The 27,949-nt window shown below is 60.2% G+C and overlaps 4 protein-coding genes across 15 annotated transcripts; all 4 read right to left on the bottom strand.

Moving 5' to 3' along the window:
- Nucleotides 1–53: 53 nt before the first annotated feature.
- Nucleotides 54–17,520, bottom strand: LOC134430093 (interferon alpha-inducible protein 27-like protein 2A). Of its 10 annotated transcripts, none has more exons than XM_063177601.1 (7): nucleotides 10,175–10,248; nucleotides 9,870–9,925; nucleotides 9,586–9,645; nucleotides 9,266–9,295; nucleotides 1,205–1,255; nucleotides 679–840; nucleotides 54–411 (listed from the first exon to the last, which is right to left on the bottom strand). In XM_063177601.1, the coding sequence occupies exons 2-7, from the start codon at nucleotides 9,871–9,873 to the stop codon at nucleotides 332–334; spliced, it is 387 nt and encodes a 128-aa protein (XP_063033671.1). In that variant the 5' UTR covers nucleotides 9,874–9,925; nucleotides 10,175–10,248; the 3' UTR covers nucleotides 54–331. The 10 variants fall into 10 exon arrangements, with proteins under 10 accessions (XP_063033671.1, XP_063033675.1, XP_063033676.1 ...); XM_063177600.1 differs by lacking the exons at nucleotides 54–411; nucleotides 679–840; nucleotides 1,205–1,255 and adding exons at nucleotides 3,968–4,304; nucleotides 7,834–7,995; nucleotides 8,361–8,411 and having other exon boundaries at nucleotides 10,175–10,221; XM_063177599.1 differs by lacking the exons at nucleotides 54–411; nucleotides 679–840; nucleotides 1,205–1,255; nucleotides 10,175–10,248 and adding exons at nucleotides 7,195–7,566; nucleotides 7,834–7,995; nucleotides 8,361–8,411; nucleotides 17,473–17,520.
- Nucleotides 10,595–12,735, bottom strand: LOC134430095 (interferon alpha-inducible protein 27-like protein 2B). Of its 3 annotated transcripts, none has more exons than XM_063177607.1 (5): nucleotides 12,618–12,735; nucleotides 12,280–12,334; nucleotides 11,696–11,743; nucleotides 11,188–11,331; nucleotides 10,595–10,962 (listed from the first exon to the last, which is right to left on the bottom strand). In XM_063177607.1, the coding sequence occupies exons 2-5, from the start codon at nucleotides 12,287–12,289 to the stop codon at nucleotides 10,871–10,873; spliced, it is 294 nt and encodes a 97-aa protein (XP_063033677.1). In that variant the 5' UTR covers nucleotides 12,290–12,334; nucleotides 12,618–12,735; the 3' UTR covers nucleotides 10,595–10,870. The 3 variants fall into 3 exon arrangements, with proteins under 3 accessions (XP_063033677.1, XP_063033678.1, XP_063033679.1); XM_063177608.1 differs by having other exon boundaries at nucleotides 12,584–12,661; XM_063177609.1 differs by lacking the exons at nucleotides 11,696–11,743; nucleotides 12,618–12,735 and adding an exon at nucleotides 12,584–12,602.
- On the bottom strand, nucleotides 13,217–15,029 carry LOC134430096 (interferon alpha-inducible protein 27-like protein 2A). Its single transcript, XM_063177610.1, has 5 exons — nucleotides 14,967–15,029; nucleotides 14,702–14,756; nucleotides 14,119–14,166; nucleotides 13,619–13,762; nucleotides 13,217–13,394 (listed from the first exon to the last, which is right to left on the bottom strand). Exons 2-5 carry the CDS (start codon nucleotides 14,709–14,711, stop codon nucleotides 13,303–13,305), a joined length of 294 nt encoding a protein of 97 aa, XP_063033680.1. The 5' UTR covers nucleotides 14,712–14,756; nucleotides 14,967–15,029; the 3' UTR covers nucleotides 13,217–13,302.
- On the bottom strand, nucleotides 15,448–17,476 carry LOC134430097 (interferon alpha-inducible protein 27-like protein 2B). The gene is made up of 4 exons (XM_063177611.1): nucleotides 17,439–17,476; nucleotides 17,136–17,190; nucleotides 16,044–16,187; nucleotides 15,448–15,815 (listed from the first exon to the last, which is right to left on the bottom strand). Exons 2-4 carry the CDS (start codon nucleotides 17,143–17,145, stop codon nucleotides 15,724–15,726), a joined length of 246 nt encoding a protein of 81 aa, XP_063033681.1. The 5' UTR covers nucleotides 17,146–17,190; nucleotides 17,439–17,476; the 3' UTR covers nucleotides 15,448–15,723.
- Nucleotides 17,521–27,949: the final 10,429 nt, after the last annotated feature.

Genomic DNA, 27,949 nt, shown 5'->3' with positions numbered 1-27,949 from the left:
TCCCCCTCTAATGCCACCATCACCCAAGAGAGCAGCCAGACACAGACACCAACACTGGTGCAAGCAAAGCACTTTTATTGGCTTCAGGGAAATCACTGCTCACAACAATCCAAAGCTTTTGAAATGGGAGGCAAAGATCTGAGGGGTCTGTGGGGGTTTCCCAGCACCTGTGTTGTGCAAGGTAAGGCTTTGGGATCAGCAACCGGCTTCGTTTCTCTTGGTTTGCTCGTATGGAGTTGTCTCCTGCACAGGTTTTTCACCAGTTACTTTTTCTTGGGTTGGTCACTTGGGATTTTATCCTTTTTTTACGTTTTTCACTTGGACATTGCTTTCACTTGGACAGCAAGGCACCAGTTGCTGCGCCAGCTGAGCCCAGGGCAACTTTGGCACCAGCAGAAAGACCTGCAGCTCCTGCAGAGACAAATTGAAATGTGAAGTTTCAGGAGCATCGAGGCTGTCTGCTGAGGGACCGAGCACTGGGCACAGCCAGCCAAGGGCTCCTCCTGGGCAGGGAGAGCCCAGAGAGTTTGGAGCAATTCAGAGCAGGGAGTAGTCAAAGGGCTGCTCTGGCTCTAGAGCCAAAGAGCCGCTCCTTTGCCTCAGTGTCCCCATCCCTGGAGCCCCATTGTTCTCCCTGCCATGGAGATGGAGCCCAGCTCCCCTGCCCTCCCCACTCACCGATGGACTGCAGCACAGCCACGGTGCTGCCTGCAGCCACTCCGCCGCCGTTGGCGATGGCAGCTGCCGACATCATCTTGGCAGCGACGGAGCCGGCGGCGATGCCGGCCCCGGTGAAACCCAGCGCGCCGAGGAACACCGGGACGCCAAAGAGTAGCAGTCCTGCAGGGAGGGCAGAGCAGCGTTAGGGTGCTCTCAGTGAGCCCCATCTCCCCCTGCCACCTGCACCAGACCCGGCCTCCCCAAAAGCAGCCAGGGAGCAGAGCGGGCAGCGAGGGCTGCGGCTGCAGGGACGGGGACAGCCCTGGGCGGCAGGAGAGGAGCAGCGTGCAGGGCTGCAGCAGCGGGGGCAGGCACAACTCCATTCCAGGCACTGCCCACAGCTGCCCCTTCTCCTCCTGCCTGCACCCCAATTCTCCCCAGCCCTGGTCCTTGCAGCCCCCAGCCCAGCCCAGTCCCCAGGAGCCCACGGGGCTGGGGCCGGGCAGTGAACCCGAGCGCTGCTCATCCAGTGCCAGACCCTCACCTGCTCCCACTGTGGCTCCAATGACAGCTCCAATGGCACTTCCACCGTCGCCTGAGAAAGAAAAATGCAGGAGAGTAGGAAGAACATCAGCATGGACAGCAAAGCTCCCCTGAGCAGCAGCAGCTCCTCCAGCCTCCCCCTGGTTTCAGCCCCTGAAGACCCCTGGGAAGAGCCCTCTGGAGGGGTGGGTCCCTCTGCCCCCCCAAATTGGGAGGCAAAGGGGGAAGGGGCACACCCCGAAGTGCTGACCCACCCTGTCCTTTCCACCGCCCCCACAAACCCAGAACAGCACAGGACACAGGGCACGTGTCAGCCCAGTCTGTTCCCTGCACTGCCCAGATGGCTCCTGTGCCCACAGCCACCTCTAAGCACGGAGCTCTTCGTGTTCAGACCCATGGCCAATCCATGGATGCATCAGACCCAGAGCCCCTCAGCGGCTGGAGGATGCTCAGGATGGTGTTTCGGGGGTGGCTGCCCTTTGTGGGCGATGGGATGCTCCAGGATGCAGTCAAGGTTCAGTGGTTTGAGCTGTGGGGGCACCTGGAAGGCTGCACCCTGTGGGATCTCAGCACCTCAGGACTGAGGTGCAGAGTGACCGAGACCACCCTTGGGGGGCTCGGGAGTCCTGGAATGTTGCCAGAAGTGTCTGGTGGCTGGACTTTGATCCTACACGGGAGACGACACCTGTATGAGGATGGGAGGATTTCACTGGGTGAATGGTGAAGGGATAAGTTAATTAGAGTGTGAAACACAGGGTTTAGGATTTCTGTACAGGGGGGTCTAGAGAAGTAAGATGGAGGAATTGGGGCGTGTCCTCTTCTTCTTCTTCTTCTTCTTAGCCTCCATCTTCTGTGGTGATGTTGGCACTTTGGGATTGGTTATTACTAAAAGCGCACTGGTTAATAAGGGTAAAAGGTATTGGGGAAAAATGATAAATATTGTATACGTAGTTTTGGGTATAAAGATAGGTGACCGCCCCGGGGGCTCTCAGTGTGCTCATGGCTGGCTGCTGTGCAGACCTCTGTCGGGCCGAGAGAAAATCTTTTAGATAAACAATTAATAAACACCGAGACCGAGAAAAGATATGAAGCCTCTTCTCGTCCTTTGAAGCGCGGGCTGTCCAAGGCCACCTCGGGCCTTTCCAGGTCACCCAAACAGCCGAGAAACCGACAGCACCCCATTAAGGGTGTCCCCAGTCTGTGCCAGAGCATTGGCCTGCAGTGAGTTCTGCTCCCTGAGCACATCCAGCCCCTTTCTGCTCTCCATTTCCACCTCTGGCCAGTGCTGCCAGTGGACACAGCAGTTCTTGCCACAGAGCACTCACCTGCCTGAACAGCCCCGATGCCCTCAGCCCCAACCCCGACCCCAGCGGGTCCTGGCTGTTCCTGCCACATTGGGATGGATCCCTTTCCCACACTTTGGGCACACTCAGACCAGGGATGGGTTCAAGGGCTGCTTTGGCTTCAGAGGAAGCCCAGGCTACAACCCCGTGTTCCACCCAGCGCAGCTCAGCCCATCTGCACTAAAGCCCCTCTCAGCTGGAGCCCAGCCCCCTTTGCCGGGCAGGGCAGGGTCCCAGAGCAGCAGCAGCTCTGCCAGCGCCGCCCTCCTTCAGCCCTCCGGGAGGAGAGGGGAGCAGGGGCGAACCCCAGGGTCCCTGTGCCCCTCTCAGGACCCAGGCTCGCCCCCCAGGAACCTCCCAGCTTACCCATGGTCGTCAGGGCGGGAGCGAGATCTGCGATGAGTCTGCTCTAATCCCGGATCCTTGGGGAACGACAACAACATTTTGCGTAGGCACCAGATGAGATCAGCGGGGCTTTCTTGCCCTGCGCGATCGCCTCCAACCACCCCTCGCCCACCCAGGAGCTCCCGCCCCCTGCCCTTAAAAGCAGAGACGACCCCGCACCCACCACCACCACCCTCCCCGGCTGCTGCCCGGCCGGGTTTTGGTGGCCGCTCCGCCGGCACAGCGACGGGAGCAGCCCCCGGTTCTGTCCCCCCTCAGAGAAAGGCTGCTGTCCCCAAACACCGGCCGCCCGTCACCAACCTGTCCTGTGTGGACTGTGCTCTGAGGGACAAGGGCTGCGGGAAAAGTACTAACAAAGGTGTGTCGGGTCAGCTGATGTACGAGAACTTCTGAAGCCGATCGCTGAGCATCACTTTCTCCTTAACCCTTGAAGTCGCTCCCTCTGCTCGAGCAGGGCTGGGGCTGTCCCGTCCTCGGGATCGCACCCTGGGGTGCCCCCTCAGGGATCCCTTTGGCCCCCATGGCCTCGGGCGGGACCTGCGGGGGCTGAGGGGGAAGGACGCGCCGGGCCGGGGCTGCTCAGGCTGTGCCGGGGCTCCTGTGGCTTCACGGGGCGGTTCCCCAGCAGATTTGGGACCGATGAAACTCCGCGGCTCCGAGGAGCACCCACAGCAGTCTGGAGAGCAGAGCTGGAGCCGCTCTGCCTCCTCCTCCCCACAAGGCAGCCTCAAAACCCGGCTGAAAACCCTCGCTGCACCCCCTTGTTTGCTGCTGCTGCTGAGCTGGGTCAATTGTATCTGTACTCTGGAAAAGTGCTTAAAAACCTTTAACCTTAATGAAAGAGTGCAGCCATCCTCTGGCGTGGGCTGTAACTTCTCCCCTGCCCCAAAGTGAGTGCAGGGGAACTGGGGGCAGCATCAGCGAGCAGGTCAGGGCTGGGCACTGAGCATCCCCTGTGCCCTGTCCCCCTCTAATGCCACCATCACCCGAGAGAGCAGCCACACACAGACACCAACTCTGCTGCAAGCAAAGCACTTTTATTGGCTTCAGGGAAATCACTACTCAAGAGAATCCAAAGCTTTTGAAAGGGAAGGCAAAGATCTGAGGGGTCTGTGGGGGTTTCTCAGCTGCATTGTGTAAGGCACTGCTTTGGGATCAGCAACCTGCTTGACTTCTGTTGGGTTGCTTGACTGGAGTTGTCACCTCCTCATGTTTGTCACCCGAGTTACTTTTCCTTGGGTTGGTCACTTGGAGGTTTCTATCACTTGGGCAGCAAGGCACCGACTGCTGCGCCAGCTGAGCCCAGGGCAGCTGTCAGCCCAGTTTTGGCAGCAAGAGAGAGTCCTGCAGCTCCTGCAAAGAAAAATTGAAATGTGAACTCCCAGGAGCATCAAGGCTGCCAGCTGAGGGACCGAGCACTGGGCACAGCCAGCCAAGGACTCCTCCTGGGTAGGGAGAGCCCAGAGGGTTTGGAGCAATTCAGAGCAGGGAGGGGTGAAAGGGCTGCTCTGGCTCTAGAGCCAGCGTGTTTTCCCTGCCATGGAGATGGAGCCCAGCTTCCCTGCCCTCCCCACTCACCGATGGACTGCAGCACAGCCACGGCGCTGCCTGCAGCCACTCCGCCGCCGTTGGCGATGGCAGCTGCCGACATCATCTTGGCAGCGATGGAGCCGGCGAGGATGCCGGCCTTGGTGAACCCCAGCGCAGCAATGCTCCCCGGGATACCAACCAGTGCCAACCCTGCAGGGAGGGCAGAGCAGTGTTAGGGTGCTCTCAGTGAGCCCCATCTCCCCCTGCCACCTGCACCAGACCCGGCCTCCCCAGAAGCACCCAGGGAGCAGAGCGGGCAGCGAGGGCTGGGGCTGCAGGGACGGGGACAGCCCTGGGCGGCAGGAGAGGAGCAGCGTGCAGGGCTGCAGCAGCGGGGGCAGACACAACTCCATTCCAGGCACTGCCCAGAGCTGCCCCTCTTCCCCTCTTCCTCCCACCTGCCCCCCAATTCTCCCCAGCCCTGGTCCTTGCAGCCCCCAGCCCAGCCCAGTCCCCAGGACCCCATGGGGCTGGCACCGGCCAGTGAACCCGAGCGCTGCTTATCCAGCTCCAGATCCTCACCTGCTCCCACTGTGACTCCCACTGTGGCTCCAATGACAGTTTTAATGATAATTATATTCGCCCCTGAGAACGAAAATGGCAGGAGGGGAGGAAGGACATCAGCATGGACAGCACAGCTCCCCTGAGTAGCAGCAGCTCCTCCAGCCTCCCCCTGCCTTCAGCCCCTGAAGACCCCTGGGAAGAGGCCACTGGTGGGGTGGGTCCCAATACCCCCCCAGATTGGGAGGAACGGGGAGAAGGGGCACACCCCGGAATGCCTACCCTGCCCTGCCTGCCACACCCACCGACCTGGAACAGCACAGGACACAGGGCACGTGTCAGCCCAGTCTGTGTCCTGCACTGCCCAGATGGCCCCTGTGCCCACAGCCACCCCTAAGCATGGAGCTCCTTGTATTTAGACCCATGGCCAATCCATGCATGCATCAGACCCAGAGCCTCTCAGTGGCTGGAGGATGCTCAGGATGGTGTTTGGGGGTGGCTGCCCTTTGTGGGTGATGTGATGCTCCAGGATGCAGGCGAGGTTCAGTGGTTTGAGCTGTGGTGGCACCTGGAAGGCTGCACCCCACTAAGAGCATCCTCAGCTTGTGCCAGGGAATTGGCCTGCAGTCAGCTCTGCTCCCTGAGTGTTGTGGTGTTCTGCACACCCAGCCCCTTTCTGCTCTGCCTTTCTGTCTCTGGCCAAGTGCTGCCAGTGGACACAGGAGTTCTCGCCACAGAGCACTCACCTCCCTGCACAGCCCCTGATCCCCTCAGCCCCAACCCCAGCAGGTCCTGGCTCTTCCTGCCACATTGGGATGGATCCCTTTCCCACACTTTGGGCACACTCAGACCAGGGATGGGTTCAAGAGCTGCTTTGGCTTCAGAGTAAGCCCAGGGTACAACCCCGTGTTCCACCCAGCACAGCCCAGCCCATCTGCACTAAAGCCCCTCTCAGCTGGAGCCCAGCCCCCTGAGCCGGGCAGGGTCCCAGAGCAGCAGCAGCTCTGCCAGCGCCGCCCTCCTTCAGCCCTCCGGGAGGAGAGGGGAGCAGGGGCGAACCCCAGGGTCCCTGTGCCCCCCTCAGGACCCAGACTGCCATCCCAGGAACTTCCCAGCTTACCCGCGGCCATCTGGATGGGACGAGATCTGCGATGAGTCTGCTCTAAACTCGGTACCTTGGGGGAACGAGAACCAAGATTTTTTTTGCGTGGCCGGCAGCTGCGATCAGCGGAGCTTTGTTGCCCTGCACGATCGCCCCCAGCCCCCACCCCTCTCCCACCCAGGAGACCCCGGCCCTTCCCCTCACAAGAAGGGACCCCCCCCTCTCCCCAGCCCCGGCTCCTGCCCGGCCGCTCCCCCGGCACAGCGAGGAGAACGCCCCGTTATCGTCCCCTCCTCAGATAAAGGCTGCTGTCCCCACACACCCACGGCGGCACCTCACACCTCCAACCTCTCGTGTGTTTGTTTGTGCTCTGGGGAGCCGAGGGCTGACGAAAGGCGGAGCTAAGGGGAGCGGCCGGTCAGCTGATTTCCGAGAAATCAGCAAGGAAGCCGCTCGCTCAGTTTCGCTGTCTGGGTAACCCTTGATGGTGCTGCCTCTGCTCGAGCAGGGCCGGGGCTCTCCCGTCCTCACCCTGGGGTGTCCCCTCAGGGATCCCTTTGGCCCCGATGGCCTCGGGCGGGACCTGCGGGGGAAGGACGCGCCGGGCCGGGGCTGCTCAGGTTGTGCCGGGGCTCCTGTGGCTTCACGGGGCTTTTTCCCGGCAGGTTTGGGACCGATGAAACTCCGCGGCTCCGGCGAGCACCCACAGCAGTCTGGAGAGCAGAGCTGGAGCCGCTCTGCCTCCTCCTCCCCACAGGGCAGCCTCAAAAGCCGGCTGAAAACCCTCGCTGCACCCCTTTTGCTGCTGCTGCTGAGCTGGGTCAATTGTATCTGTATTCTGGAAAAGTGATTAAAAACCTTTAACCTTAATGAAAGAGTGAATCCATCCTCTGGCTTGGGCTGTAACTTCTCCCCTGCCCCAAACTGAGTGCAGGGGAACTGGGGGCAGCATCAGCGAGCAGGTCAGTGCTGGGCACTGAGCATCTCCTGTGCCCTGTCCCCCTCTAATGCCACCATCACCCGAGAGAGCAGCCACACACAGACACCAACTCTGGTGAAAGCAAAGTGCTTTTATTGGCTTCAGGGAAATCAATGCTCACAGCAATCCAAAGCTTTTGAAATGGGAGGCAGAGCCTTGAGGGGTCTGTGGGGGTTTCCCAGCACCTGCACTGTGCAAGGCACGGCTTTGGGATCAGCAACCGGCTTCGTTTCTCTTGGTTTGCTTGTATGGAGTTATCTCCTCCTCATGTTTGTCACTCAAGTTACTTTTTCTTAGGTTTGTCACTTGGGTTTTTTATCCTTCTGTAGGTTAGTCACTTGGAGATTTCTTTGACTCAGTTAGCTGGGCACCGGTTGCTGCACCAGCTGAGCCCAGGGCAGCTGTCAGCCCAGCTTGGGCACCAGCAGAAAGACCTGCAGCTCCTGCAAAGACAAATCGAGATGTGAACTCCCAGGAGCATCAAGGCTGCCAGCTGAGGGACCGAGCACTGGGCACAGCCAGCCAAGGGCTCCTCCTGAGCAGGGAGAGCCCAGAGATTTTGGAGCAATTCAGAGCAGGGAGGGGTTAAAGGGCTGCTCTGGCTCTAGAGCCAAAGAGCCGCTCCTTTGCCTCAGTGTTCCCATCCCTGGAGCCCCATTTTTCTCCCTGCCATGGAGATGGAGCCCAGCTCCCCTGCCCTCCCCACTCACCGATGGACTGCAGCACAGCCACGGTGCTGCCTGCAGCCACTCCGCCGCCGTTGGCGATGGCAGCTGCCGACATCATCTTGGCAGCGACGGAGCCGGCGGCGATGCCGGCCCCGGTGAAACCCAGCGCGCCGAGGAACACCGGGACGCCAACCACTGCCAATCCTGCAGGGAGGGCAGAGCAGTGTTAGGGTGCTCTCAGTGAGCCCCATCTCCCCCTGCCACCTGCACCAGACCCGGCCTCCCCAAAAGCACCCAGGGAGCAGAGCGGGCAGCGAGGGCTGGGGCTGCAGGGACGGGGACAGCCCTGGGCGGCAGGAGAGGAGCAGCGTGCAGGGCTGCAGCAGCGGGGGCAGGCACAACTCCATTCCAGGCACTGCCCACAGCTGCCCCTTCTCCTCTTGCCTGCACCCCAATTCTCCCCAGCCCTGGTCCTTGCAGCCCCCAGCCCCAGCCCAGTCCCCAGGAGCCCACGGGGCTGGGGCCGGGCAGTGAACCCGAGCGCTGCTCATCCCGTGCCAGATCCTCACCTGCTCCCACTGTGGCTCCAATGACAGCTCCAATGGCACTTCCATTGTCCTCTGAGAAAGAAAATGGCAGGAGGGGAGGAAGGACATGAGCATGGACAGCACAGCTCCCCTGAGCAGCAGCAGCTCCTCCAGCCTCCCCCTGGTTTCAGCCCCTGAAGATCCCTGGGAAGAGCCCTCTGGAGGGGTGGGTCCCAATGTCCCCTCAGATTGGGAGGAAAAGGGAGAAGGGGCACACCCCAGAGTGCCCAACCTGCCCTGCCCGCCACAGTCACCTACCTGGAACAGCACAGGACACACGGCACGTGTCAGCCCAGTCTGTGTCCTGCATGCCCAGATGGCCCCACGTGCCCACAGCCACCACTGAGCACGGAGCTCCTCGTGTTCAGACCCATGGCCAATCCATGCATGCGTCAGACCCAGAGCCCCTCATTGGTGGAGGATGCTCAGGATGGTGTTTGGGGGTGGCTGCCCTTGCGGGTGATGTGATGCTCCAGGATGCAGTTGAGGCTCATTGGTTTGGGCTGTGGTGGCACCTGGAAGGCTGCACCCCACTAAGAGTGTCCCCAGTGTGTGCCAGAGAGTTGGCCTGCAGTCAGCTCTGCTCCCTGAGCACACCCAGCCCCTTTCTGCTCTCCATTTCCACCTCTGGCCTGTGCTGCCAGTGGACACAGCAGTTCTTGCCACAGAGCACTCACCTCCCTGCACAGCCCCAATGCCCTCAGTCCCAACCCCTACCCCAAGAGATCCTCGCTCTTCCCACCACATTGGGATGGATCCCTTTCCCTCAGTTTGGGCACATTCAGACCAGGGATGGCTTCAGCAGCTGCTTTGGCTTCAGAGGAAGCCCAGGCTACAACCCCGTGTTCCACCCAGCACAGCCCAGCCCCCCTGCCCTCTCCACTCACTCTCAGATCTGCGATCCTTTGCTGCTGCTCCTGCAAGGGAGGACAATGAAGCGTTAGTGCACTTTTTGTGAGCCCCATCTCCCCCTGCCACCTGCACCAGACCCGGCCTCCCCAGAAGCACCCAGGGAGCAGAGCGGGCAGCGAGGGCTGGGGCTGCAGGGACGGGGACAGCCCTGGGCGGCAGGAGAGGAGCAGCGTGCAGGGCTGCAGCAGCGGGGGCAGACACAACTCCATTCCAGGCACTGCCCACAGCTGCCCCTTCCCCCTCAGCAGCACAACAAGCGAAGCGGAGCGCTTCTCATCCCGTGCCAAATTCTCACCTCCAATTGTAGATCCAGTGATGAGCAGAGTGATGATGGCAACGGCGACTACCCGTGTACCTAAGAAGGAAAAGAGCTGAAGGGCAGCAGTGTGGGCAGTAAAGCCCCTCTCAGCTGGAGCCCAGCGCTCTGTGCCGGGCAGGGCAGGGTCCCAGAGCAGCAGCAGCTCTGCCAGCGCCGCCCTCCTTCAGCCCTCCGGGAGGAGAGGGGAGCAGGGGCGAACCCCAGGGTCCCTGTGCCCCCCTCAGGACCCAGGCCCGCAGCCCAGGAACTTCCCCGCTTACCCATGATCGTCAGTGCGGGAGCGAGATCTGCGATGAGTCTGCTCTAATGCCGGATCCTTGGGGGAACGAGAACCAAGATTTTTTTGCGTGGCCGGCAGCTGCGATCAGCGGGGCTTTCTTGCCCTGCACGATCGCCCCCAGCCACCCCTCTCCCACCCAGGAGACCCCGGCCCCCTCCCCTCACAAGAAGAAACCCCCCCTCTCCCCAGTCCCGGCTCCTGCCCGGCCGCTCCGCCGGCACAGCGAGGAGAACGCCCCGTTACCGTCCCCCCATTACAGACAGGCTGCTGTCCCCACACACCCACACCTCCAACCTCTCGTGTGTTTCTTGTGCTCTGAGGAACCGAGGGCTGCAGAAAAGGCGGAGCTAAGGGGAGCGGCCGGTCAGCTGATTTCCGAGAAATCAGCAAGGAAGTCGCTCGCTCAGTTTCGCTTTCTGGGTAACCCTTGATGGCGCTGCCTCTGCTCGAGCAGGGCCGGGGCTGTCCCGTCCTCACCCTGGGGTGTCCCCTCAGGGATCCCTTTGGCCCCCAAGGCCTCGGGCGGGAGCTGAGGGGGAAGGACGCGCCGTGGGCTGTAACTTCTCCCCTGCCCCAAGCTGAGTGCAGCGGAACTGGGGCAGCATCAGCGAGCAGGTCAGTGCTGGGCACTGAGCATCCCCTGTGCCCTGTCCCCCTCTAATGCCACCATCACCCAAGAGAGCAGCCACACACAGACACCAACACTGCTGCAAGCAAAGAGCTTTTATTGGCTTCAGGGCAATCACTGCTCACAAAATCCAAAGCTTTTAAAAGCAGAGGCAGAGCTCTGAGGGGTCTGTGGGGGTTTCCCAGCACCTGCACTGTGCAAGGCACGGCTTTGGGATCAGCAACCTGCTTCGTTTCTCTTGGGCTGCTTGTCTGGAGTTATCTCCTCCTCATGTTTGTCACTCAAGTTACTTTTTCTTAGGTTTGTCACTTGCGTTCTTATCCTTTTTTAGGTTGGCCACTTGGAGGTTTCTTTCACTCAGTTAGCTGGGCACCGGTTGCTGCACCAGCTGAGCCCAGGGCAGCTGTCAGCCCAATTTTGGCAGCAAGAGAGAGACCTGCAGTTCCTGCAAAGACAAATTGAGATGTGAAGTTTCAGGAGCATCAAGGCTGCCTGCTGAGGGACCGAGCACTGGGCACAGCCAGCCAAGGGCTCCTCCTGGGCAGGGAGAACCCCGAGAGTTTGGAGCAATTCAGAGCAGGGAGGGGTGAAAGGGCTGCTCTGGCTCTAGAGCCAGCGTGTTTTCCCTGCCATGGAGATGGAGCCCAGCTCCCCTGCCCTCCCCACTCACCGATGGACTGCAGCACAGCCACTCCGCCGCCTTTGGCGATGGCAGCTGCCGACATCATCTTGGCAGCGACGGAGCCGGCAAGGATGCCGGCCTTGGTGAACCCCAGCGCAGCAATGCTCCCCGGGACACCAAACAGTGCCAACCCTGCAGGGAGGGCAGAGCAGCGTTAGGGTGCTCTCAGTGACCCCCATCTCCCCCTGCCACCTGCACCAGACCCGGCCTCCCCAGAAGCACCCAGGGAGCAGAGCGGGCAGCGAGGGCTGGGGCTGCAGGGACGGGGACAGCCCTGGGTGGCAGGAGAGGAGCAGCGTGCAGGGCTGCAGCAGCGGGGGCAGGCACAACTCCATTCCAGGCAGCAGCCAGTGCTGCCCCTCTTCCCCTCTTCCTCCCACAAATTCTCCCCAGCCCTGGTACTTGCAGCCCCCAGCCCAGCCCAGTCCCCAGGAGCCCACGGGGCTGGCACCGGGCAGTGAAACAGAGCAATGCTCAACCCGTGCCAGACCCTCACCTGCTCCCACTGTCCAGGTGACAGGTCCATTGGGATGTCCATTGTCCTCTGAGAAAGAAAATGGCAGGAGAGGAGGAAGGACATGAGCATGGACAGCAAAGTTCCCCTGAGCAGCAGCAGCTCCTCCAGCCTCCCCCTGCCTTCAGCCCCTGAAGAGGCCACTGGAGGGGTGGGTCCCAATGTCCCCTCAGATTGGGAGGAAAAGGGAGAAGGGGCACACCCCAGAGTGCCCACCCTGCCCTGCCTGCCAGTCACCGACCTGGAACAGCACAGGACACACAGCACGTGTCAGCCCAGTCTGTGTCGTGCACTGCCCAGATGGCCCCTGTGCCCACAGCCAGCCCTGAGCACGGAGCTCCTCGTATTTACATCCATGGCCAATCCATGTGTGCCCCTCAGTGGCTGCAGGATGCTCGGGATGGTGTTTGGGGGTGGCTGCCCTTTGTGGGTGATGTGATGCTCCAGGATGCAGGCGAGGTTCAGTGGTTTGGGTTGTACAGGCACCTGGAAGGCTGCACCCCACTAAGAGTCGGCTCAGTCTGTGCCAGAGACTAAACACCCACCCCACGAACCTCCCAGCTTACCCCAGGCCATCTGGATGGGACGAGATCTGCGATGATTCTGCTCTAATCTCGGTACCTTGGGGGAACGAGAACCAAGATTTTTTTTGCGGGGCCGGCAGCTGCGATCAGCGGAGCTTTGTTGCCCTGCACGATCGCCCCCAGCCCCCACCCCTCTCCCACCCAGGAGACCCCGGCCCTTCCCCTCACAAGAAGGGACCCCCCCCTCTCCCCAGTCCCGGCTCCTGCCCGGCCGCTCCCCCGGCACAGCGAGGAGAACGCCCCGTTACCGTCCCCTCCTCAGATAAAGGCTGCTGTCCCCACACACCCACGGCGGGACCGCGGCACCTCACGCCACCAACCTCTCGTGTGTTTCTTGTTCTCTGAGGAACCGACGGCTGCAGGAAAGGCGGAGCTAAGGCGAGCGGCGGTTTAGCTGATTTCCGAGAAATCAGCAAGGAAGCCGCTCGCTGGGTTTCGCTGTCTGGATAACCCTTGATGGTGCTGCCTCTGCTCGAGCAGGGCCGGGGCTGTCCCGTCCTCACCCTGGGGTGTCCCCTCAGGGATCCCTTTGGCCCCGAAGGTTTCGGGCGGGACCTGCGGGGGAAGGACGCGTCGTGGGCTGTAATTTCTCCCCTGCCCCAAACTGAGAGCAGGGGAACCGGGGGCAGCATCAGCGAGCAGGTCAGTGCTGGGCACTGAGCATCCCCTGTGCCCTGTCCCCCTCTAATGCCACCATCACCCGAGAGAGCAGCCACACACAGACACCAACACTGCTGCAAGCAAAGAGCTTTTATTGGCTTCAGCGCAATCACTGCTCACAAAATCCAAAGCTTTTGAAATGGGAGTCAAAGATCTGAGGGGTCTGTGGGGGTTTCTCAGCTGCATTGTGCAAGGCACGGCTTTGGGATCAGCAACCAGCTTCGTTTCTCTTGGGCTGCTTGTCTGGAGTTATCTCCTCCTCATGTTTGTCACTCAAGTTACTTTTTCTTAGGTTTGTCACTTGCGTTCTTATCCTTTTTTAGGTTAGCCACTTGGAGGTTTCTTTCACTCAGTTAGCTGGGCACCAGTTGCTGCACCAGCTGAGCCCAGGGCAGCTGTCAGCCCAATTTTGGCAGCAAGAGAGAGACCTGCAGTTCCTGCAAAGACAAATTGAGATGTGAAGTTTCAGGAGCATCAAGGCTGCCTGCTGAGGGACCGAGCACTGGGCACAGCCAGCCAAGGCTCCTCCTGGGCAGGGAGAACCCAGAGAGTTTGGAGCAATTCAGACCAGGGAGTAGTCAAAGGGCTGCTCTGGCTCTAGAGCCAGCGTGTTTTCCCTGCCATGGAGATGGAGCCCAGCTCCCCTGCCCTCCCCACTCACCGATGGACTGCAGCACAGCCACTCCGCCGCCGTTGGCGATGGCAGCTGCCGACATCATCTTGGCAGCGATGGAGCCGGCGAGGATGCCGGCCTTGGTGAACCCCAGCGCAGCAATGCTCCCCGGGACACCAAACAGTGCCAATCCTGCAGGGAGGGCAGAGCAGCGTTAGGGTGCTCTCAGTGAGCCCCATCTCCCCCTGCCACCTGCACCAGACCCGGCCTCCCCAAAAGCACCCAGGGAGCAGAGCGGGCAGCGAGGGCTGGGGCTGCAGGGACGGGGACAGCCCTGGGCGGCAGGAGAGGAGCAGCGTGCAGGGCTGCAGCAGCGGGGGCAGACACAACTCCATTCCAGGCAGCAGCCAGTGCTGCCTCTCTTCCTCCCACAAATTCTCCCCAGCCCTGGTACTTGCAGCCCCCAGCCCAGCCCAGTCCCCAGGAGCCCACGGGGCTGGCACCGGCCAGTGAAACAGAGCAATGCTCAACCCGTGCCAGACCCTCACCTGCTCCCACTGTCCAGGTGACAGGTCCATTGGGATCTCCATGGTCCTCTGAGAAAGAAAATGGCAGGAGAGGAGGAAGGACATGAGCATGGACAGCAAAGTTCCCCTGAGCAGCAGCAGCTCCTCCAGCCTCCCCCTGCCTTCAGCCCCTGAAGAGGCCACTGGAGGGGTGGGTCCCAATGTCCCCTCAGATTGGGAGGAAAAGGGAGAAGGGGCACACCCCAGAGTGCCCACCCTGCCCTGCCTGCCAGTCACCGACCTGGAACAGCACAGGACACACGGCACGTGTCAGCCCAGTCTGTGTCGTGCATGCCCAGATGGCCCCTGTGCCCACAGCCACCCCTGAGCACGGAGCTCCTCGTATTTACATCCATGGCCAATCCATGTGTGCCCCTCAGTGGCTGGAGGATGCTCAGGATGGTGTTTGGGGGTGGCTGCCCTTTGTGGGTGATGTGATGCTCCAGGATGCAGGCGAGGTTCAGTGGTTTGGGTTGTACAGGCACCTGGAAGGCTGCACCCCACTAAGAGTCGGCTCAGTCTGTGCCAGAGACTAAACACCCACCCCACGAACCTCCCAGCTTACCCCCGGCCATCTGGATGGGACGAGATCTGCGATGATTCTGCTCTAATCTCGGTACCTTGGGGGAACGAGAACCAAGATTTTTTTGCGGGGCCGGCAGCTGCGATCAGCGGAGCTTTGTTGCCCTGCACGATCGCCCCCAGCCCCCACCCCTCTCCCACCCAGGAGACCCCGGCCCTTCCCCTCACAAGAAGGGACCCCCCCCTCTCCCCAGCCCCGGCTCCTGCCCGGCCGCTCCCCCGGCACAGCGAGGAGAACGCCCCGTTACCGTCCCCTCCTCAGATAAAGGCTGCTGTCCCCACACACCCACGGCGGGACCGCGGCACCTCACGCCACCAACCTCTCGTGTGTTTCTTGTTCTCCGAGGAACCGACGGCTGCAGGAAAGGCGGAGCTAAGGCGAGCGGCGGTTTAGCTGATTTCCGAGAAATCAGCAAGGAAGCCGCTCGCTCAGTTTCGCTGTCTGGGTAACCCTTGATGGTGCTGCCTCTGCTCGAGCAGGGCCGGGGCTGTCCCGTCCTCAGCCTGGGGTGTCCCCTCAGGGATCCCTTTGGCCCCCAAGGCCTCGGACGGGAGCTGAGGGGGAAGGACGCGCCGTGGGCTGTAACTTCTCCCCTGCCCCAAGCTGAGTGCAGCGGAACTGGGGCAGCATCAGCGAGCAGGTCAGTGCTGGGCACTGAGCATCCCCTGTGCCCTGTCCCCCTCTAATGCCACCATCACCCGAGAGAGCAGCCACACACAGACACCAACTCTGCTGCAAGCAAAGCACTTTTATTGGCTTCAGGGAAATCATTGCTCACAACAATCCAAAGCTTTTGAAACGGGAGTCAAAGATCTGAGGGGTCTGTGGGGGTTTCTCAGCTGCACTGTGCAAGGCACGGCTTTGGGATCAGCAACCGGCTTCGTTTCTCTTGGGCTGCTTGTCTGGAGTTATCTCCTCCTCATGTTTGTCACTCAAGTTACTTTTTCTTAGGTTTGTCACTTGTGTTCTTATCCTTTTTTAGGTTGGCCACTTGGAGGTTTCTTTCACTCAGTTAGCTGGGCACCAGTTGCTGCACCAGCTGAGCCCAGGGCAGCTGTCAGCCCAATTTTGGCAGCAAGAGAGAGACCTGCAGTTCCTGCAAAGACAAATCGAGATGTGAACTCCCACGAGCATCAAGGCTGCCTGCTGAGGGACCGAGCACTGGGCACAGCCAGCCAAGGACTCCTCCTGGGTAGGGAGAACCCAGAGAGTTTGGAGCAATTCAGAGCAGCAGGGAGGGGTGAAAGGGCTGCTCTGGCTCTAGAGCCAGCGTGTTTTCCCTGCCATGGAGATGGAGCCCAGCTCCCCTGCCCTCCCCACTCACCGATGGACTGCAGCACAGCCACTCCGCCGCCGTTGGCGATGGCAGCTGCCGACATCATCTTGGCAGCGACGGAGCCGGCGAGGATGCCGGCCTTGGTGAACCCCAGCGCAGCAATGCTCCCCGGGACACCAAACAGTGCCAACCCTGCAGGGAGGGCAGAGCAGCGTTAGGGTGCTCTCAGTGACCCCCATCTCCCCCTGCCACCTGCACCAGACCCGGCCTCCCCAAAAGCACCCAGGGAGCAGAGCGGGCAGCGAGGGCTGGGGCTGCAGGGACGGGGACAGCCCTGGGCGGCAGGAGAGGAGCAGCGTGCAGGGCTGCAGCAGCGGGGGCAGGCACAACTCCATTCCAGGCAGCAGCCAGTGCTGCCCCTCTTCCCCTCTTCCTCCCACAAATTCTCCCCAGCCCTGGTACTTGCAGCCCCCAGCCCAGCCCAGTCCCCAGGACCCCACGGGGCTGGCACCGGGCAGTGAAACAGAGCAATGCTCAACCCGTGCCAGACCCTCACCTGCTCCCACTGTCCAGGTGACAGGTCCATTGGGATGTCCATTGTCCTCTGAGAAAGAAAATGGCAGGAGAGGAGGAAGGACATGAGCATGGACAGCAAAGTTCCCCTGAGCAGCAGCAGCTCCTCCAGCCTCCCCCTGCCTTCAGCCCCTGAAGAGGCCACTGGAGGGGTGGGTCCCAATGTCCCCTCAGATTGGGAGGAAAAGGGAGAAGGGGCACACCCCAGAGTGCCCACCCTGCCCTGCCTGCCAGTCACCGACCTGGAACAGCACAGGACACACAGCACGTGTCAGCCCAGTCTGTGTCGTGCACTGCCCAGATGGCCCCTGTGCCCACAGCCACCCCTGAGCACGGAGCTCCTCGTATTTACATCCATGGCCAATCCATGTGTGCCCCTCAGTGGCTGGAGGATGCTCAGGATGGTGTTTGGGGGTGGCTGCCCTTTGTGGGTGATGTGATGCTCCAGGATGCAGGCGAGGTTCAGTGGTTTGGGTTGTACAGGCACCTGGAAGGCTGCACCCCACTAAGAGTCGGCTCAGTCTGTGCCAGAGACTAAACACCCACCCCACGAACCTCCCAGCTTACCCCAGGCCATCTGGATGGGACGAGATCTGCGATGATTCTGCTCTAAACTCGGTACCTTGGGGGAACGAGAACCAAGATTTTTTTGCGGGGCCGGCAGCTGCGATCAGCGGAGCTTTGTTGCCCTGCACGATCGCCCCCAGCCCCCACCCCTCTCCCACCCAGGAGACCCCGGCCCTTCCCCTCACAAGAAGGGACCCCCCCCTCTCCCCAGCCCCGGCTCCTGCCCGGCCGCTCCCCCGGCACAGCGAGGAGAACGCCCCGTTACCGTCCCCTCCTCAGATAAAGGCTGCTGTCCCCACACACCCACGGCGGGACCGCGGCACCTCACGCCACCAACCTCTCGTGTGTTTGTTGTTCTCTGAGGAACCGACGGCTGCAGGAAAGGCGGAGCTAAGGCGAGCGGCGGTTTAGCTGATTTCCGAGAAATCAGCAAGGAAGCCGCTCGCTCAGTTTCGCTGTCTGGATAACCCTTGATGGTGCTGCCTCTGCTCGAGCAGGGCCGGGGCTGTCCCGTCCTCAGCCTGCGGTGTCCCCTCAGGGATCCCTTTGGCCCCGATGGCCTCGGGCGGGACCTGCGGGGGAAGGACGCGCCGTGGGCTGTAACTTCTCCCCTGCCCCAAACTGAGTGCAGGGGAACTGGGGGCAGCATCAGCGAGCAGGTCAGTGCTGGGCACTGAGCATCCCCTGTGCCCTGTCCCCCTCTAATGCCACCATCACCCGAGAGAGCAGCCACTCACAGACACCAACTCTGCTGCAAGCAAAGCACTTTTATTGGCTTCAGGGAAATCACTGCTCACAAAATCCAAACTTTTTGAAAGCAGAGGCAGAGCCGTGAGGGGTCTGTGGGGGTTTCTCAGCTGCATTGTGTAAGGCACGGCTTTGGGATCAGCAACCTGCTTGACTTCTGTTGGTTTGCTTGTCTGGAGTTATCTCTTCTTCATGTTACTCACCCAAGTTACTTTTTCTTGGGTTGGTCACTTGGGTTTTTATCCTTTTTAGATTGGTCACTTGGAGGTTTCTTCCCTTTTGAGAACCAGGCACCGGCTGCTGCACCAGCTGAGCCCAGGGCAGCTTTGGCACCAGCAGAAAGACCTGCAGCTCCTGCAAAGACAAATCGAGATGTGAACTCCCAGGAGCATCAAGGCTGCCTGCTGAGGGACCGAGCACTGGGCACAGCCAGCCAAGGGCTCCTCCTGGGTAGGGAGAACCCAGAGAGTTTGGAGCAATTCAGAGCAGGGAGGGGTGAAAGGGCTGCTCTGGCTCTAGAGCCAGCGTGTTTTCCCTGCCATGGAGATGGAGCCCAGCTCTCCTCCCCTGCCCTCCCCACTCACCGATGGACTGCAGCACAGCCACGGTGCTGCCTGCAGCCACTCCGCCGCCGTTGGCGATGGCAGCTGCCGACATCATCTTGGCAGTGAAGGAACCGGCGGCGATGCCGGCCCCGGTGAAACCCAGCGCAGCAACACACAATGGGACGCCAACCACTGCCAATCCTGCAGGGAGGGCAGAGCAGCGTTAGGGTGCTCTCTGTGAGCCCCATCTCCCCCTGCCACCTGCACCAGACCCGGCCTCCCCAAAAGCACCCAGGGAGCAGAGCGGGCAGCGAGGGCTGGGGCTGCAGGGACGGGGACAGCCCTGGGCGGCAGGAGAGGAGCAGCGTGCAGGGCTGCAGCAGCGGGGGCAGACACAACTCCATTCCAGGCACTGCCCACAGCTGCCCCTTCTCCTCCTGCCGGCACCCCAATTCTCACCAGCCCTGGTCCTTGCAGCCCCCAGCCCAGCCCAGTCCCCAGGAGCCCACGGGGCTGGGACCGGGCAGTGAACCCGAGCGCTGCTCATCCAGCTCCAGATCCTCACCTGCTCCCACTGTGGCTCCAATGACAGTTCCAATGGCACTTCCACTTCCATTGTCCCCTGAGAAAGAAAATGGCAGAAGGGGAGGAAGGACATAAGCATGGTCAGCAAAGCTCCCCTGAGAAGTGCTGAGCACTCTGTGCCAGGCAGAGCAAGGTCCCAGAGCCAGCAGCAGCTCCTCCAGCCTCCCCCTGCCTTCATCTGCCTCTTGCCTCTCAAGACCCCTGGGAAGAGCCCTCTGGAGGGGTGGGTCCCAGTGTCCCCCCAGGCTGGGAGGAACAGGGGCACATCCCGCAGTGCCCACCCTGCCCTGCCCTGCCCTGCCCTCCACAGCCACCAACCCAGAACAGCAAGGGACACAGGGCAGGTGTCAGCCCAGTCTGTCACCTGCCACCTGCACAAGGTCAATCAGAGTTCATAACAAACACACCCACTGCCTTGCCAGCCCTTCCCTGTGCAGGGCGAGAGGGAGCAGGGCTGGCAGCAGTGCCCACTGCAATCCCTGCCTGGAGCACAGCAATTCCTAGGGCACTCAGCAGGTACCTGCACACCCACCACCACTGCAGCCCCTCCTGCCATGCACTTCTGCTTTCGGGGCACCTCTCACTCCTACAGCTCTTCAGAGGTGCCCAGGCTGCTGGGGCTTCCCAGAGCCTGCCAGGCTGCCTGGCAGGGACCTTGGGCTCAGGCATCTGCTTGGCTTCCCTTGGGAGGTCACAAAGAATGACAGAATGAACTAGGCTGGAAAAGACCTTTGAGATCATCTACTCCAACCTGGGACCTAACACCCTTCCATCAACTTTACCATGGCACTGAAAACTACATTCAGTGTCTTTTTAAACACATCCAGGGATGGTGACTCCACCACCTCGCTGGCCAGACAATGTCAGTGCCCAATCAGTCTTTCAGTGAAGAAATTTTTCCCTGATGTCTCACCCAAACTTCCCTTTACCTGGATTATCCCCATTGTTGGGACCATCGTCGGGACTATTGTCGGGACCATTGTCAGGACCATCCCCAGGACCACCACCAGGACCATCCTCAGGACCATCCCCATCCTTGGGTTCATCACCATGATCTGTCTCATTCCAGGATTTCTTATCTGAATTTCTCTCCTTCTTGCGCTCATCACCAGGAGTTGTGTGCTCCCCAGATTTCTCATTTATAATTATTGGGATCTTGGGTTCCTCCTCTGGAGTTGGCTTCATCTTGCACATCTTGGCAGAGTCTCCTGCACCGAGTGACAGCAGGATAGATGTCAGCCCAATTTTGGCACCAAGAGAGCAATCTGCAGCTCCAGGCTGGTCCTGCCCCTCCCTCACAGCAGCACCTTGAGTCTCTCCTTCCCAACACTTGCAGCCCCCGCCTGGCAGTGAACCCCAGTGCCAGACATTTACCTTCTGTGGCAGCTCCTTTGCCTCTGTGTCTCACAGCTAAGAGGGAAAAGGCAGAAGGGCAGGAGGGAGAAGAGGAAAAGGAAAATGAAGAGGAAGAGGACAGGGAAGGTGGAAGAGGGAAGGAAGCAGCGCTACCCACCTGCCCCCGGCGTTGCTCACCTGCCCGCGGTGCCCTGTGCACTGGAATGGTCCCGTGGTGCCCGATGGACTGGGATGGTCCCGCGGTGCCCGGTGCCCTGGAAAGGTCCCGCAGTTCCCGGTGCTCCGGAACGGCCCCGCGGTGCCCGGTGCCCTGGAGAGGTGCCAGTGCCCGCCCTGGGGCCGCCCCGTCCCAGCCGCGCCCAGGCAGGAGGCAGCGGGCTGAGCTTGATTCTCCATTCGGGCGGTCAGACACAGCAAGGGCGGCACGGGACAGGGGTGGGGGTCCCGGCCGCGGAACCAGAGGGGTTCCAGAGTGTGGGGTCACGGCAGACGAGTGCGAGGGTCCTGTTGTGTACGGGAGGGTCACGGCAGGGCAGCCAAACCTGAGCCCTGCGTGGCTGCCGAAGCTTAACCCCAGCCAGCCCAATGCGCCTCGCAGCCGCTTGCTCACCACTCCCACCCCTCCAACCCCATCGGGACTAGGGACAGAATGGAAGGGTAAAAACTAGAAAACTTGTGGGTTGAAATAAACAGTTTAATAGGGAAAGAAAAAGCCGTGCACGCAAGCAAAGCAAACCCAGGAATTCAGTCCCTGCTTCCCGCAGGCAGGGAGGGGTTCAGCTCCTCCGGGAGAGCGGGACTCCTGCAGACGGGACAGACGCGGGAAGAGAAATGCCATCACTCCAAACGTCCCCTCCTTTGTCCATTCATGTTATATCCCACGGTCGGGGATATCCCATTGGTCAGTTGGGGTCACTTGTCCCTCCCACGTCTCCTCCCAACCTCTCACTCACCCCCAAATCCCTCCCCAGCATGGCCGTGTGAGGGCCTGGAAATGCCTTGGCTCTGGGCAAGCTCAGCACTAACAAAACACCTCTGTGGCATCAACCTCGTGTTTGGCACAAAACCAAAACACAGCTCCTGGGAGGAAAATTAAAATTACCCCTAGCCCAGCCCAAAGCAGCACAATGACCAAGAGCTGTGAGGAGTCCTGAGGAAGAGGAGGAGAAATCAGCCCAGAGCTCCCCAGCTGGCCCTGCCTAAGCATAGGACCCCCATTATGCCCCCTAGCAAGGGGGAGCACCCCATGGAGGAGCAGATCCCCCAGATGTCAGCTCCCTGCTGCCATCAGGTGTCCCAGAGCCAGGGCAGTGCAGGCAGCAGGGCCACACGGGGCACCCCTGGGCCTGGACCCTGCTCCCATGGCCACCCCAGGCCCTGGACGTGGGCACTGCCCTGGAAGGACAAAGCTCAGGGTGCTGGGGAAATGCTGTGCTGCCTTGTTTACCAACACTGCTGCAGAATGTGTGTATCTGAGGTAAATAATAGAGACAATGCAGGAACTGAAACTCAGCTGAGTGTGGGGAGAGCCCTGAGGTCACACATGGGGCAAAGTACGGGACACAGAGCACTTGTCAGCCCAGTCTGTCACCTGTCACTGGCACAAGGTGACTCAAACGCGGTTTACAACAAAGCCATCCAATGCCTGGATGGGAGCCAGAGGCCAGAGGTTGTGCAGGAGCTGTGGGGAGCACCTCCTGCCCACCCCCAGTCCCATCCTCAGCCTCTCCCCGGTGCAGCCCAGGTGGAGGCACTGCCCAGATGGCCCCTGTGCCCACAGCCACCAAACTGCTCCTTGTGTTTGGACCCATGGCCAACCCATGTGTGCCTCAGACCCAGATCCCCTGAGTGGCTGGAGGATGCTCAGGATGGTGTTTTGGGGGTGGCTGCCCTTCGTGGGCGATGGGATGCTCCAGGATGCAGTCGAGGCTCAGTGGTTTGGGCTGCACCCCACTAAGGGTCACCTCAGTCTGTGCCAGAGCGTTGGCCTGCAGTGAGTTCTGCTCCCTGAGCACACTCAGCCCCTTTCTGCTCTGCTTTTCTGTCCCTGACCAGTGCTGCCAGTGGACACAGCAGTTCTTGCCACAGAGCACTCACCTGCCTGCACAGCCCCAATGCCCTCAGCCCTGATCCCTGCCCCATCAGGTCCTGGCTCTTCCCACCACATTGCTAGATTCCTTTGCTAGATTTCAGTTGGGTTCAGACCACTGAAGGCTTCAAGGGCTGCTTTGGCTCTACAGGAAGCCCAGGGTACAAGTCTGTGTTCCCTCCCAGCACAGCCCAATTCCCTGCCCTCCCCACTCACCGATTCGGAGACTGAAGCCAAAATACTTGTAATTCATAGAGAACTTGATGGCCTCACCTCTTGCCAGTGCTGCAGGGAGGGCAGAGCAGCGTTAGGGAGCTCTCAGTGACCCCCATCTCCCCCTGCCACCTGCACCAGACCCGGCCTCCCCAGAAGCACCCAGGGAGCAGAGCGGGCAGCGAGGGCTGGGGCTGCAGGGACGGGGACAGCCCTGGGCGGCAGGAGAGGAGCAGCGTGCAGGGCTGCAGCAGCGGGGGCAGACACAACCCCATTCCAGGCACTGCCCAGAGCTGCCCCTTCCCCCTCAGCAGCACCACCAGCAAAGCTGAGAGTTGCTCATCCTGTGCCAGACTCTCACCTACAAGTGCAGGTCTAATGACGATTCCAATGAGGAATGCAGCGACAAGTAGAAGAAAATCTAAGAAGGAAAATGGCAGATGAGCAGGAGTTGGGCACTAAAGCTACTCCCAGCTGGAGCCCAGCACCCTGTGAAGGTCAGGGCAGGGTGCCAGGAGCAGCAGCAGCTCCTTTTTCAGCCCTGCAGAGGCCCGAAGGGGCGAACCCCAGGGTCCCTGTCCCCCCCTATATTGTCCCATCCAGGTCCCATGTCCCTGACCCCGCGAGCCACCCAACTTACCCATGGTGGTCTGGACGGCAGCAGGAGCTGCACTGTGTCCTCTGTGAGCCTGCTCCTCCCAGAAACGAGAACAAGACGTTTTTCCGTGAGCAGCAGGCGGGGCTGGCGGGGCTTTGGTGTCCTGTACGATCGTGCTCAGCCACACCTGTCCCACTCAGGAGCCCGCGGTTCCCCACACAGGCACAGAGCCCTCAGACTCTGCCCAGGCCCCTGCCCCGCCCAGGGCTTGGGGGATGCTCCCCATTATTGCCCCCAAGGTGAGCAGCCCCCCGTTATTGCCCCCCCTGCACAGAGAAAGGGGGTGCTGTCCCCAAACACCCACTATGGGAGCACAGCACCCCACACCACCGACCTGTCCTGTGTCTCCTGTGCTCTGACGGTCAAAGGGCAGCAGGAAAGATACCAACAGGTAATGTCACCACAGGTAATTTCCGAGAAATTGCTCAACCACTGAGTTTCGGTTTCGTTCTAATCAACAATTGATTTTGCTGTCTCTGCTGGAGCTGGGCTGGGGCTCCTCCATGTCCAGGACACTGGACCTTGGGGAAAGGTACCTGTGCCTTTCCACTGTGGGGAACTGCGAGGAATTCTTTTAAAAATAGATGGTCTGGAATGAAGTTAAGTCAACAGAGACAACATTGTATCTGAAAATTGTTTCTTGATAACAAAAAAACAAACAAACAAAAAAAGTTACCCTACACTACCACCCTACCCCTGAGCCACGATGCACACCAGGCACCACCACACATACCCACACCAGAAATGCACTTTTAATAAAGGTTTCAAAAGAATTTATGACTCAAGGCCATCCAAATCTGTTAAAGGGGCAGCTGCTGGTTGGTGGGGGCATTCTAGTCCATGCTGTGGGAAGACATGAAGCAGGCTGCTTGGAGGGAAGGAAATCACCTTCTGTTCACTGCCTGAGGTGATCAGGCTTTCTTCTTCTGGTCAGCAAGGCATTGGCTGCAGCCTGGGGGGCTGGCCTTTTGTTTCCCCCCTATAAAGACAGGAGCGTCAGGTCCCAGAAGCATCGAGGCTGCCTGCTGATGGACAAGCATGAGGCAGGGACAGCCACAAATATCTCCAGCAAGAGTGTCCCCAGTCTGTGCCAGAGAGTTGGCTGCAGTCAGCTCTGCTCCCTGAGCACACCCAGCCCCTTCCTGCTCTCCATTTCCACCTCTGGCCACTGCTGCCAGTGGACACAGCAGTTCTTGCCACAGAGCACTCACCTGCCTGCACAGCCCCGATGCCCTCAGTCCCAACCCCGACCCCATCGTGTCCTGGCTCTTCCCACCACATTGGGATGGATCCCTTTCCCTCAGTTTGGGCACATTGAAACCAGTGAGGGGTTCAAGAGCTGCTTTGGCTTCAGAGTAAACCCAGGCTACAACCCCGTGTTCCACCCAGCACAGCCCAGGCCCCCTGCCCTCCTCACTCACCAAAATGGAAACGTACACCCAGGAGATTGATATCGATGTTCAAAGGCTCATTCCTTGCTCTTCCTACAGGGAGGGCAGAGCAGTGTTAGGGTGCTCTCAGTGAGCCCCATCTCCCCCTGCCACCTGCACCAGACCCGGCCTCCCCAGAAGCACCCAGGGAGCAGAGCGGGCAGCGAGGGCTGGGGCTGCAGGGACGGGGACAGCCCTGGGCGGCAGGAGAGGAGCAGCGTGCAGGGCTGCAGCAGCGGGGGCAGACACAACTCCATTCCAGGCACTGCCCAGAGCTGCCCCTTCCCCCTCAGCAGCACCACCAGAAGTGAAGCCGAGCGCTGCTCACCCCGTGTCCAATTCTCACCCAGAATCTGAAGTGCGATAACAAGTGCCGCGGCAAATCCCAGAAGAAATGTAATCACGAATGACTCAAAGCCTAAGACGGAAAATGGCAGATGAGCAGGAGTTGGGCACTAAAGCCCCTCCCAGCTGGAGCCCTGTGCCCTGTACCAGGCAAGGCAATGTCCCAGAGGCAGCAGCAGCTCTGCCAGCACCGCCCTCCTTCAGCCCTGCAGAGGCCCCAGAGGGGGGAAGGGGCGAACCCCAGGGTCCCTGTGCCCCCCACTGCAGGTCCCATGTCCCAGACCCCATGAGACACCCAACTTACCCATGGTCCAGGGATCCAGACCTGCCATGAGTCTGCTCTAATCCCGGTATCCTTGGGAAGCAAGAACAAGAAATCTTTCCATGGGCAGCAGGTGGGGTCTTTGCTGCCCTGCACAATCACCCTGAGCCACCCCTCTCCCACCCAGGACAGCCCGGCCATCCCATAAGAGCAGAGACCCCTCAGTGCCCACCCAGGCTCCAGCCCAGCCCAGGGCTACCTGAGCTGCTCTGCCAGTGCATGGACTCAGACCCGCAGGGATACTGAGATATTTATCAAGGGAAAGGAGCTGGTTTTATACCCTTCCTCAAGGCCCACTATTTCCTTGTATGTTTTTTATCACTAAGGGACCTATCACACATTGCCACATCAGCAATCATTAAACATTCTTAAGGCTTTCTCATCATCCTTTTATGGGGTGATCTCGTGCCATCCAGGTGTCAGGCAGATTCCAACAGGCTCCTCTCCTTAGGGCGTCCACCAAGTGGCATTTCTTCCCAAGGTCAGGAGAGACGAGTTTCTCCATGCTGCCATGGCATTCTGCAGGCACAGCCCACAGCCTGTTATCTTATCTCTCCCCACCGACACAGCCAGGTGAGCAGGGCCCCTTATTGTCCCCCCTACACAGAGAAAGGGGGTGCTGTCCCCAAACACCCACTGTGGGAGCACAGCACCCCACACCACCAGCCTGTCCTGTGGCTGCTGTGCTCAGAGGGTCAAAGTGCTGCAGAAGAGATCCCAAAAGGGAATGTCAGGGCAGGCAATTCACGAGAAATTCCTCAATCACTGAATTTCACTTTCATCCTCATCAACTTTTGATGTTGTCTCAGATGCAGCAGGGGTGGGGCTCTCCCATCTCCAGGACATTGGACCTTGGGGTTGTCCCTGCAGGGAGCCTGTGGCTTTCCACTGTGGGGAACTATGAGGAAATATTTTGAAAATAGATGATCTGGAATGAAAAGAAGTCAACCAAAACAACCTTGTATCTGAAAACTGTTTATTGAAAATGCAAAAGAAATTTAAAAAAAAGAAATTACGCTACTAAAAAGTGTAGAAAAGACAGAGAAGGAAGAAGGAAAATGGAAAAGGAGTGTGGGGAGAGAGAAAGAGAGGAAGCCCGAAATCTGCTTCTGTTCACTGGCTGTGGTAATCAACAGTACTTCTTCTGGATCTCTTTGCATGAGCTTGGAGGGTCATCCTTGTGTTCTCCTCCTATAAAGACAGGAGTGTCAGGTCCCAGAAGCATCGAGGCTGCCTGCTGATTGCCAAGCAAGAGGCAGGGACAGCCAACAATGTCTGTCCAGCAAGAGTCTCCCCAGTCTGTGCCAGAGCGTTGGCTGCAGTCAGCTCTGCTCCCTGAGCACACCCAGCCCCTTTCTGCTCTCCATTTCCACCTCTGGCCAGTGCTGCCAGTGGACACAGCAGTTCTTGCCACAGAGCACTCACCTGCCTGCACAGCCCCGATGCCCTCAGCCCTGATCCCTACCCCATCGTGTCCTGGCTCTTCCCACCACATTGGGATGGATCCCTTCTCCACACTTGGGGCACATTCAGACCAGTGAGGGGTTCAAGGGCTGCTTTGGCTTCAGAGTAAGCCCAGGGTGCAACCCCGTGTTCCACCCAGCACAGCCCAGCCCCCCTGCCCTCCTCACTCACCAACACTCATAAGCAGACCCCTGGGAGTCATAAAGATCCTTATGGGCCGCCCCATTGCCAGCGCTGCAGGGAGGGCAGAGCAGCGTTAGGGTGCTCTCAGTGAGCCCCATCTCCCCCTGCCACCTGCTCCAGACCCGGCCTCCCCAGAAGCACCCAGGGAGCAGAGCGGGCAGCGAGGGCTGGGGCTGCAGGGACGGGGACAGCCCTGGGCGGCAGGAGAGGAGCAGCGTGCAGGGCTGCAGCAGCGGGGGCAGGCACAACTCCATTCCAGGCAGCGCCCACAGCTGCCCCTTCCCCCTCAGCAGCACCCAAGCCAAGCTGACTGCTGCTCATCTCGTGACAAACTCTCACCTGCAATTGCAACGCCAATGGCGAGTCCTGCAAAGAATGCAATGGCAACTGGAAGAACGACTAAGAAGGAAAATGGCAGATGAGTTGGGCACTAAAGTTCCTCCTGGCTGGAGCCCTGTGCCCTGTGCCGGGCAGGGCAGGGTCCCAGAGGCAGCAGCAGCTCTGCCAGCACCGCCCTCCTTCAGCCCTGCAGAGGCCCCACAGGGGAGAAGGGGCGAGCCCCAGGGTCCCTGTGCCCCCCTCCCCGTCTGTCCCACTGCAAGTCCCGTGTCCCAGATTCCACCAGACACCCAACTTACCCATGGTGGGCTGGGCGGGAGCGAGAGCTGCGATGACCCTGCTCTAATCCGGTTCTTTGGGAAGCAAGAACAAGATTTCTCTGCATAGGCAGCAGGTGGGATCAGAGGGGATTTACTGCCCGGCACCATCGCCCCCAGCCGCCCCTCTCCCACTCAAAAGCCCCCGGCCCCTCCCCTCACAAGGAGAGACCCCCCAGCCCATGCACACGATCCTGGCCGTCCCAGGGACCAGCGCCTGC

This window comes from Melospiza melodia, chromosome 27, assembly GCF_035770615.1.
Source record: "Melospiza melodia melodia isolate bMelMel2 chromosome 27, bMelMel2.pri, whole genome shotgun sequence".
NCBI classification, from domain to species: Eukaryota; Metazoa; Chordata; class Aves; order Passeriformes; family Passerellidae; genus Melospiza; species Melospiza melodia.
This window is presented reverse-complemented; position numbering and strand designations above follow the sequence as displayed.